General features: G+C 52.0%; 1 protein-coding gene across 3 annotated transcripts in view; it reads right to left on the bottom strand.

Annotated features, from left to right (window-relative positions):
• Positions 1 to 417: 417 nt before the first annotated feature.
• Positions 418 to 11,382, bottom strand: part of SPECC1 (sperm antigen with calponin homology and coiled-coil domains 1) — a 112,933-nt gene continuing 101,968 nt past the window's right edge. For all 3 annotated transcript variants that reach the window (XM_088138761.1, XM_088138762.1, XM_088138763.1), the window contains 2 exons: positions 7,656 to 7,715; positions 418 to 5,215 (listed from right to left, as the gene is read on the bottom strand). In XM_088138761.1, coding sequence (XP_087994887.1) covers positions 5,126 to 5,215; positions 7,656 to 7,715 — 150 coding nt within the window. In that variant the 3' untranslated portion in view covers positions 418 to 5,125. The remainder of the gene's footprint in view (positions 5,216 to 7,655; positions 7,716 to 11,382) is intronic.

Raw genomic sequence — 11,382 nt, 5'->3', positions numbered from 1 at the left:
GTACCAGCCCATCACCCCGTCTTAAAGGCAGGAGACATTTACCCTTTTCCCCGATTTTTCTTCTCCAAGCCTCTTCCCCACCCCACCCTGCCGCTGCACCACCTTGACGCCTTCTGGACTCTTAATTTTAAAATAAAATATAAAAATTAAAGAATAATTTTAATATTACAAAAAAAAAAAATAACGTGGTGCTGTCGCAAGTTCCAAAAAGGCCTTTGAACCCCACCAGATGGAACGGAGGTGACAGAGAATAAACTTTACCAGGCTGAGGGTTGGCATCCACTGGGCGAGGGAGTGCCCACAGCATGGCTTCAACCCTCCCCACGGGCTCGCCATGCCCTCCCCACGGGTCCCCCACCCACCCCTGGCATGAGGAACGAGAGCGAGTTCAACACAATCGCGCCAGGCCCAGCCAGCTTCGGAAACAAAACGTCTTTATTAGAAATATTAGGCAGACCCTGCGCTAACTGTTTCAATAACGTTAATCCCTTGCGGCTTTTTTTTAAATAAAAACGTGGTGGCAGCACACCCAGGCTTGACCAAACTTGCCGCACGGGCGCTGTACATTCTGGTGTGCTCTTGGTACAAATCTGCCGTTTCCATCCTTCACCGGACAGAGATGCAAAATCTCAGTGGTTTGTACTTGAGGGCAAACTTCTAGCCCATGTCGAGAAAAACCTGGTTGAGGAAGCCGGGGAGGGAGAGACCACATCTGGCAAAGTTGGCACATGTGCAAGTTTTTTTTTTTAAAAAGGGGCAGAGCAGTGTTTTTCAAGCTTGGGCACTTTAAGATGGGTGGACTTCAACTCCCAGAATTCCCCAGCCAGCATGGCTGGCTGGGGAATTCTGGGAATTGAAGTCCTCCCATCTTAAAGCGGCCAAGGTTGAGAAACCCTGGGGCAGAGGAAGGAACACTCAGAAACCACGAATGCCTGAAAAGTACAGTAAAAATCAGCTTGGTGGCTCTGTGGCTCGTGGCCACAGCTGTAGAAATTGGTGGCTCTGCAGAGAAGCCATTCACGCCTGGGACACCGACGTTTCTGGGCTCTTTGCGTGCCAGCAGCAGTCCAGGAGCGCCTTGCACAGGACTGGCACCCTGCTGAATGCATTTTATTGGGAAAATCCACGGGCACCCGTGGAACCGGCAGGGAACGGTCCAAAAAGTCAAGGTGTGATCGCCGCGCATAAAAAACAGGCAGAGATTCAATCGTGCTGTCGGGGCCACCATTTTGACTTTCTGGACTATACCCTGCGGACTCCCGATGAGAACCACGCAGACGTGGGACAGAGCCGGCGACCCATTCGGAGAACGGAGAGGCCAGAAGCTGTGGTTGAATAGAAGGACGCCTGCCGTCGGGGGTCAAAGAAGTCAAGATGGCAGCCAAGGCCGTGCCATTGGAGCCCCGCCCCTTTTTGGCATGGCGAGGCCTGCAAAAAAGGTGGGCGTGTCCCAGCTTGACAGTATCACGATGCACTTCTGGATCTGGGTGTGCAAAACACCCACCCAATCCCTGAAGAAGTTTTGCACGCACACACGGCACATACCCTAAATTCGGACGGGGGAGGAGGTAGTAGCGAAAAGACGAAAATAACTATTTATTGGTATAGCCGCCCAGAGTCTTTTGGAGGGGCAGCCATACCAGTGTAAGAAGTGAAATAATAATACATTTAGTGACCAAGGAGAAAGAGCGGGGGAGCTCCCCTGGGGCTAGCCAGCTTGTGTAACAGTGGTTTAGTGCCTAAAACCCTGGAAACTAACCATGGCTTCCGGTGGCCTCCTTGGAAGAACCAACCTTCTCCGATTTTCCCACTTGCTCAGAACAAGACGAGTTTCACTCTGGCCAAGGAAGGGGGGGCCCTGAGAGATGGGGGCCCCGTGGATTTGGGGGCAAGGGAGAGGCAGCTTAGCCCACCCTGGGGAAGGGAATCCTGTATGTGTCTTAAAGCATGTTTTCTCAACCTCGGCAACTTTAGGATGGGTGGACTTCAACTCCCAGAAATTTTGGGAGTTGAAGTCCACCCATCTTAAAGTTGCCGAGGTTGAGAAACACCGTCTTAAGACATTCTCTTAAGGTTCTAGTCCTCAAGAGACGGCAGCAGGGAGAGCCAAGAGGTCCAGGGAAAGCAAAGACGGCGTTTCCTGAGGGTGCCAACGAAGACCCTGCCCTGGAGACCTTCCAGCCCAGGCCAGCGAGCCATCTGTCCAAAATGCTTTGTTGGGGGGGGGGTTGGACTAGATGACTTTGGAGGGCTCTTTCTTTCGGACAAGGGAGGGAAAGTCAGCCAGACACCACTGGAGCAATTTCCCAGTCCCCGTCCCCCTCTGGCTCTAACTTTCCCCACCGGACAGGCGTTTCCGGCCGGGCCACGGTCCTCTTTCCTCGGGGTACGTGCCAATTCCCTTCTTCCAGTGGCGCCCTGGCTTCTCTCTGGACGGCTACTCTGTCCACCCGCCTTCCGGCCCCGACCTCCTTTCCCAGAGATGCCAGGCGCGCCTTTCCAACCATGGACGGCCATCCTCAAACCCTCTCAACTTCAACCTCCTTCTCTCACGCGTCTCCTGCCTCTGACCTCTGCAACAACTCCGCTCCCTGCCAAGCACCCCCCCCAAAAAAAGTTGGGGGGGAAGTCACACTCCTCGAGTCCCTGCTGGCTCCTGCGCCACCCCTGCCCACTGGCACCCTTGCGTCCCCCAACGTCCTGGAGCATTTCCTGCCGCACAGAGCTAACTTTCCCGCAGCTGGGATTGGCTGCATTCACTGACTTCCAAGGCCCGCTGTTCGCTGCAGCAGCCCAGCTGGGGAAGATGGTGGGGAGCCAGCGAAGACGGGCATGCAATTTGCTCCCCCTCGTTTCAGACATGCCAGCTTTCCCCAAAGCGTTGCCAGCGGCGTTTCCCAAGGACCGCAGCCACGTCAGTCCTCCAGTTCTGTCTCCCAGACACATCTTCAGCATCTGTTACCAGCTGTTTGTGGCAAAGGATGGGCACAGTGCCAACCCCTCGCCATGGGCTGCCTGGATCCCTTATCTGCCCCACAGACCCTCCCTCAACAGCAGAGGTGAACCCTATGGCTAAAGCAGGGTTTCTCAACCTTGGCAACTTTAAGGTGTGTGGACTTCAACTCCCAGAATCCCCCAAAATATGTCCACACACCTTAAAGTTGCCAAGGTTGAGAAACCCTGTCTTAAAGCATTCTCCTAAGGTTCTAGTCCTCAAGAGACAGGAGCAGGGAGACCTCGCCTCAATCCCCCCCCAAATCTTGTACACTCCCAAACCTAGTCTCATTCCCCGACTGCAAACAAGGGGAGGGCTGGGGGTCTGCTGGGCAAGGGGAAAATGCTTTTGACCTACGGGCCAAGGGCCCAGTATGGCACGAGACCACCGAGTCAGTTCGGGAACCACTCGTGTGGACGGAGGGGACGCAAACTAGGCATGCAGAGCAGAGTTTCCAGCAACGGCTTTCCTTCAGCTCTCTTCCAAGCCAGCAACAGGGGTGTTTGGGGGGGGGCTGGGGGATTGCAAGACCCCGCCGAGACCACCTTGTTGGGATGGCCAAGGCCCCTCGCTTGGACTCCTGTCCCCTTCTGCAGATGATCTCAGCTGGCAATGGCAGGAAGAAACCCACGTTGATCTTTGCTCACAACCGTGGCCACATCGCCATCGTGTCACCAGGAGCTTCCGGTTCCCCAGAGTGTTGGGCATGTCCACGGCCCAGGCTCCTTCCGCCATTTTGCACTTGGCGGGGATCTGGGAACCCAAAGGCAGTCTACGTGGCTGCATTCAGGCTACGGCCCACAGCCCACGCGGTACCTTGGACCATCTTTTGTCACCCCAAGCTATTCCGACGTTCCACCCGTTCAGAGATGCCGGTCGTGGCCGGCTCCTGCCCAGACGACGTTGCCGGGCCACCCCCGAAGGGTGCTGAAAAGCGGCAGAGGGTCTCCACCATCTCAATCGCTTCAGACAGTCGCAGCGCGCTCGGCCGGACAGGGACATAAATCCGCCAGACTCTTATTAATCAGGCTGCAGACTGGCCGAGCCGCTGTTCTGGTCAGGCGGAAGGGACCCGGCTCCTCCGCGTCTGATTTGCAGAGGCTCTGACTTTAGGAGTCGCCAACGTCTTTGGAATGGCTCCTGGGCTCTTATCAGTTGCACGCTTGGTCGGTATTCAGCGTGCAAAGCCTTTGCCCATCTCTTCGTCCACGGCCTGCAAAGGACAAATGCGGCTGACCGAATTTCTGCCGGGTGGAATGCAGCAAGAACAGCAGAGGAGCCCTGGCTGGTGGAAAAGGCTGGCAACCGCAGGGTTTCAGGCCCCTGTCCCTCTGCCCCCCACAGTTCTTCCTGTTCCTCGAGGTCTACAAACCCTGTGGATCCGTGGGCCTCTCTATCCACCCGACGGTGGATGTGCATGGAAAGGAGAACTGGAGAACTCCTCCCCAATAATGCAGCAGCTGAAAAGTGACACCAGGCCACGTCACCCTCCTTTGCCTGGGTCTGACGCCCCTCCTGCCATTTTCACAGCACCCCAAGGGAAAGGCGCAACTGCTGAGGGGTGAATCCGGTTTTGGGCCATTAATCATCCCAAGGTGAGCACGGAGCCTCCTGCAATTCCGGTTCCCGTTCGGATGTGGCCCTGGGCCCCGGCTGGTGGCCTCCGAGGCCCTCAGAAAGAGGATTTCAGCACGGTTGGGAGGGAGGCCCCTGCGCTTGTCCAGAGTTTCCAGCTCCTGGCGGCTGCTCATTTTTTTCAACATGGGGATGAGGCCATGCTGGGAGAGACCCACCGGGGAGAGGGCGAAAGGGAAGCCTGCCCGGGGCAGCGTGGTTTTGTGGGGGGAAAGAATAGCAAGAATTGTTTTTACGTTGAGTGATATGCGGGAGCCCTTGTGCCCCGTGGTTGGGCCCTTGTCCTTAAGTGTCTTTTTGGCACGGTCGGGCATTTTGCCCTTGTAAATGTTTCCAGCCAAGAAGGCCCCCCCGCCCCCTGGCGCATCTTGGCATCTGGCATGGGCCATCCTTTGCCGAGCGGGAATCAACTGAGGGAGGGCTCTTCTAAAGTGATTGCGTGCTTTGGGTGGTCTTTCTTCAGTGGCCCCTCGTGCTCCTCCTCCTTGGCCAGCCTCAAGTCTCAAAGTATTTGTAGATCTGGGCCACGTACTGCATGACGCTTTGCCAGTCTGGACGGTCGGTGTACATGATCTCACTCAGCTCCTGTGGGAGGGAAGGGAAGGTGGCAAGAAGGGGCAGAGGATAAGCAGAAGAGGAACCCAGCCGAGCAGCGGGTTGTTTACTCCACGGGCTAATCTTTCCCTCCCTGGTCACCATCCAGATGAGTGGACTTCCTACTTCCCAGAATTCCCAGAGAGAAGAGCCCCATGGGGAATTCTGGGAGCTGAAGTCAACATTTCAGGAAGGCAGAATTGGACAGATGGATGGCCACACAGATGATTGATAGATAGATGACAGATTAGATAGATAAATGATAGACATAGATAGATATAGACAGACAGATGAGAGAGAGAGAGACAGATGATAGATAGATAGACAGACAGACAGACAGACAGACAGACAGATGAGCAAGGGCCAGAATGCTGAGAGAAAGAGCTTGAAAATAAATAGAAAGTGGAGGAAATTCAGCAAATAATTGTTCAATTTGGGGGGGAAAGGCTGTAAGAGAACCCCAGCGGGTCTCTACTGAGCCTCTGCAACCCTTGGCAAGGATCAAGGGTTTGCCAACCCTGATCGTAAACCCTCCTCCCTGGTGGCATTTCCTTCCTGCCTTCTGAAGCTTCCTGGCACTTCTGTAAAGCCCCTGAGTGAGGCGAGAGACGCTCCGATCTTGGCCAGTGGCCCAGGCTGGAGATTCCTCCTCTGAGCTCCGCCAAGCGGGTCAGCTGTGCCCCCGCCCTGGGGTGCCCAGAAGCTGAAGGCAGGAACAGCAGCCATTTAATCGCGCTGGCATGGCCCCCGCAGATCAAAAGGCAGCCAGGCCGACTCCAATCCAGTGCTTTGAAGAAGCGAGACGTGGAATAAGAAGCGTTTTTTTAAAAAGGGGGCAAGGAAGAAAGGATCCAAGATTCCGCTCAGGGGAGACTTGGGGAAAAAAATGACTTTGGTTCGTGCAGTTGTGGGAAAACCTGACAACTGCATGATTCTGGGTTTGCACGTATACACCTGTGCGTGTGCGCGTGCGAATTTATATATTTCAATCAGCTGTGGATTGAAGGTTGAGTGGGTGATGCTGATTTTTTTTTTAGCGGAGGTATTTTTATAGCCAAAGCTGAGGTTAAGTTTGCAGCCAGGTGAGAGACGTGCAGACGGGCAGGACTCCAGGGTGGGAAAACTAAAGGGGATCTCATGAACATCCCCGCCGGACCGTCCCAGCTCTCTGCAACCCAACGGCCCGCTTCCCACAGCGGCCAGCTGGATTCTCCTGCAAAGGTTCTGCAAAACTGGCTTGAAGACGACCACCCCCTTCCACTATTAGCCCCTCCCGGTTGAAACTGACACTGGGAGATAGACTGCTTCTCAGGGTGGAGGCTTGACACAGCCACCCAGAGGACCAGCTAGAGACTTTTCCTCCTTCTGGAGTTCGATTATTTCCTGACGTCTGCAAAACGCACAGAGTTTCCGCACGAGACTCCAGGTAACTTTGGGGCCGTGGTTGAGGAAAGAGTCTTTTTTTAAATGTACCCAAATAACTCCCTTTTGCTTATTTGTTTTTAAATGGCGCAATGTATTTAAGCGCACAGATTGTGAGAAACAGCTGTTAAGAAGCCTTCCCTGACCCAGCTGTTTCGGAAGGCGAAGTACCCTGGCGCCAAGGCTTTCACGCTTGCAGTGGTGCATCAGCTTGCTCATAAAAACCACCCCAAACAGCAAACAGTGGCCAGATTTTGCTCCCGAATCCCCCAAAAAGAGAATTGGAGAGACGCGCTTGTTTGAGCATGCCAACCTGTTCTGTTCCGGGCTGCAAACAGCCCTTGCACTCTACTGTATGTGGCTGGTTGGCGTGCCTGTGGGTGCACGGAAGGCGCTTTCTAAAAGTTGTAACGCTGATTGATGTGCAATCGACAGGGAAGAGAAAGAGGCTTCCTCATAAGAACCGCATCGAGCTCTGTCAAGTTTGTGCATACATATAAGTAGTGGAAAAATCCATCCACTTGCAAAGAAACAGGGATAAACAATGATGATTTATGTGAGAGAGAAGCGCACAGGCTGGAACTGTCAGGGTTTGTAAGCGCTTCCTCTGAAGGCATCTTGGTTTGGTGGTGACGCCTGAAGGTGGGAACGTGCGGGCCAGAACGTGGAGCCGATTAAAGGGCGCTGAGTTCCCCCAAAGCCTCGACTGGCTTGCAGGATCTGAGCAAAGCCCGTCCTTTCCTGATGGACACCCTCTAGAGGGGCTGAATACGGCCCCCATCTTCTGCAGCTAGCATGGGTCGTGCTGGCAGGGGATGACGGGAGCCCCAGTCCTAACAGATTAGGGGAAAATACCTGAGCGACTTGGGGTCCACCTCTAGCAATGCCCGTGGGAGCCAGCCTTGCCTTTCCCCCTCTTGGGAGCCTCTCTGCCTACCCCTCTCCCCGAACCTGCACTGCAGCCCTGATCCTTCCCTCCCCAGGAACACAAAGCCACAAACCGACTTACCAAACTGGGTTTGATTCCAACACTTTCAGCCGCTTGGAACGCGAGAAGGAGGTTTCTTTTCTGTGGCAAAGGAAAAATGAGTAGGGCAAGGAACATAAAAGCCTTTTAAAGTCTTTTAAATAGATTCATTAAAAAAAGAAGAAGCATGGACTGCCTATTCTCCTGTCAGCCTGACCAGCTGCCATCTACAAGCCTCGCTGGAAGCCTTGAACACCCCCCAACACCTTCAGGGGCTTGGCTGGTGGTGATGCAGCAAACAGGATCTCCCCAGTGGTGGCATCCGGGCAGTGGAATTAAGCCCCCAAGGGCTGGTTGACTCGCCCACCCTTTAAATGTACCATTAAGACATCATTTATATTAACTGCCCAGTAGGCTGACTTCCTTGCTATTATTAGACATTTTACTGTGATCTATTTTGAGCAACGGGCTGTAGAAACTTGCCTCGGTGTGCATGTGTCAAGGCAATATTTAAACACTTAAATAAACAGTGGAACAAAACAGCCACTCCTGGAGCGAAACCTCCAAGCTGGCGGGCCAAACAGCAGCCTCAATAGAGGGGTTAGCAAGAGGAAGGAGGAGGAAAAGGTTAAACCCTCACTCCCGATCAGCTGCACTTTGTCTCGTCTCCACCCACAGCCTGCATGGAAACTCCCAAGAGGCATTTAAGCTTCACTCCAGGTTAGTCTCTGTCTTCCTTGTTCGGCTGTCCACAGGGCAAAAGGAAAAAATAAAGAAGGAAAACTTATTTGGCAAAATGCAGCTGAGTGAGTTCCCAATGCACGCTGAGCTGAGAGGCGATTTGGAGGGAGGGGAGGCAGTGGAACCAAAATATATCTTTCTAAAATCGAACTTCTAGTTTTTCTGGCTTTGCCCTTTTAAAGACCCCCCTCTTCCTCAATTTTCTTGAGGACTAGGGGTCGGTTTTAGACTTTGGGTTGGCCCAGTTGAGCAACTCACAATTGCTGAAGGCAGCCCCGGTAAAGGGTAGACGCCAAGTTACTTACATCGCCGTAGAAGAAGGATTGGTGAGTATTCTGGGGAGTTGAGAAAGTCTGCAGGTCTTTTGGTAGATTTGCAAAAGGACAGCTGTGTCACCCTGGACCAGTGTTCCTCAACCTTGGCAACTTTACGATGTGTGGACTGCAACTCCCAGAATTCCCCAGCCAGCAAGGCTGGCTGGGGAATTCTGGGAGTTGAAGTCCACACGTCTTAAAGTGCCCAAGGTTGAGAAACATTGTCTACAGCTTCCTTGGCTGCTGATAATACACAGACTGGAAAAGGAGGAGTTCTCTCATCTTGCTTCTCCTTGGACTGAATTAAATTCTAAATTCATGATTTGGTGTCCCTACAACCCCGGAGGTGGCTTTTAATATATATCTCTCTATTTAACTTGCGTGCAGGTCTCTCTCAAGTTTATGAATGCACGCAGGAATTTATTTATATCACTCTTACCTCGCTCTCCCTCCGGAGATTCAGGGTGGCTGGCGACAAAGATAATGCCGTCAGTTAGCCAGTCAAAATAGCCCTTCCCGCCTGATAATAAAGTTGTAGAGCGCAGAAAGCGTAATAGCGTTATTATCGGGAATCGTAAAGTTAATTAAAATCCAGGAAAACTGCCGATGAAACCCATTTGCAGACGTTTATGTTCTCGCGTAACTCTTTTTAGTTCCTCTTTCACTGTCTGCATCCAGAGAGGTGGGACTAGAATCGTCCCAGGTTCCCCACTGGCACAGCCGATGGCAGTGCTGGATGTGGACGATGGGAGGTGTAGTCTGTACATTTTTTGCGGGGGGGTGTTAATTTGGGAATGACAGATAGAACTATTTGGGGAAGTGAAGTGAGAAAGGGCGAAAGAAAGGGGACTGGATGCAAATAAAACTTCTGAGTCGGAAGCCACAGCCCTCAAATCCCTTGAGGTCGACCCAAAATAGCCCACCCCTCTGCTCAAAGGAAGCAGGGGAGCAAAGATAAATTAAAAATAAGACCCACTGGAGAGTATATTTTAACTAAAAAAGGGAGAGGGCTTTGCACACTCACAGCTGCACTGACTTTTTTGGACGCTTTTGCAGACACCCGGATAACCTCTCCTTTTACACAGACATGACTGATTTCCTTGCTTGCTTTATTATTGATTTATGGATCTATGGGCTGGTTTTTCACGCTTTTTCTTGCTTTTATCACCGTTAGGAAACCGCCCAGGGTTACGATGCACATCTTTTAAACAAATAGCAAACGCACGCTTGCAGTAAATCGATCGAGCGGCTCGCTGGGAGCCGAAAACGACTTGACGGCACGTAATCAATGAATCAATCAATCGTCCGTAGCGATTGCAGGAATGATGTCAAAAGGGTGTGCGCGCGCGGGCGTTCTCTGGCGTGTGATATCTGCCCAAACTCTCCAAATTAGGGGCTGATCTGACAGTATTTCAGCTGCAGTGCAAAATTTAACCTGGGAAGGGATTTATTTATTTGAAATAATGCTATTCCGTGCACTGCCTCCGTTAAAAACACCCAGTTTAAACCCATTTTCCAAAAGAGAAACGTATTTGTCAGCCCGTAAGTTACGCCAGCTGTTTCCCTTCGAGGTGCATTTGGGGACTCAGGTCAAACCAACTTCCTCTAATTCTGTGTTTTGCAACCTCAGCGGCTTAAAGATGGGCGGACTTCAACTCCCAGAATTCCCCAGCCAGCCTGGCTGGCTGGGGAATTCTGGGAGTTGAAGTCCGCCCATCTTTAAGCCGCTGAGGTTGCAAAACACTGCTCTAATTCTTTATTTGCAGCACCACCACGGAGAAGACCCCGTTTCAAGTCCCGCATTATGGGTCGAGACAAACCGGGTGCTTCTGCCTGATCTCAGCCCACAAAGATCCGGACTCCTTCTTGCAAAACAGGAGCCATTTAATTGTAATTATTTCCCCTGTTTTCCTCCCTTTTACGAAGCAGCTCAGGGCTGCTGTGCAGGAAGTATGAGAACGTTCAAAAATACAGTATCTGCTTCTGTTTCCTCTACGCGTGGGTTATTCCTCACGGCGGAAAAACGTATCTGGATCTGGCTGTGGGTTGTTGTCGCCGGAGTGTTTCTCGTAGGCCTACAAACCGCTGAGCGCTAAAACAGGGCAGCACAACAGCCAACAGATGAATAATGGGCGTTTATTAATAATAATACATTGGGCGAGTTGATAGGGTAGAAAATCAGTACCCCTGCAACAAGGGTGAAGAAATTAAGAATTTGGGCTCCCGTGCTATTTGCATGTCAAAGAAGGAATTTTATTATTATTACTATTTATTAAATTGATATGCCACCCAGCTCCCAGCAACTCCCAGTGACTCTTTAAAGCAGTGTTTCTCAACCGTGGCAGCTTGAAGATGGGTGGACTTCAACTCCCAGAATTCCCCAGCCAGCGATGCTGGCTGGGGGAATTCTGGGAGTTGAAGTTCACCCATCTTCAAGCTGCCACGGTTGAGAAACTGCTTTGGAATTTAGAATGACTTTTCAACATTAGCTTTCCCTCTGAATTTAAGTTAACAAATTAGCGTTTTAAATGAAAGATTTGACTGAGTTATTTATTTGCATAACTGGGAACTGCTTACCAATTTACATTCCTCTTACAAAGGAGAGAGAGGGAGGGGGCATGAGAATCAAACCACCCCAAAAGCCCAAACAGGCGGCTGGTCCACGAGCATTATCCGCCTGCGGTTTTCCTGCACGGTTGGCAATCCCTTTGCCC

The sequence above is a fragment of the Python bivittatus genome, unplaced genomic scaffold, assembly GCF_059951505.1.
Source record: "Python bivittatus isolate LINGU-HERP-01145 unplaced genomic scaffold, Pbiv_v1 ctg000240_np1212, whole genome shotgun sequence".
Taxonomy (NCBI): Eukaryota; Metazoa; Chordata; class Lepidosauria; order Squamata; family Pythonidae; genus Python; species Python bivittatus.
Note: the sequence above shows the minus strand (reverse complement) of the source record. Positions and strands in the feature narration are given on the sequence as shown.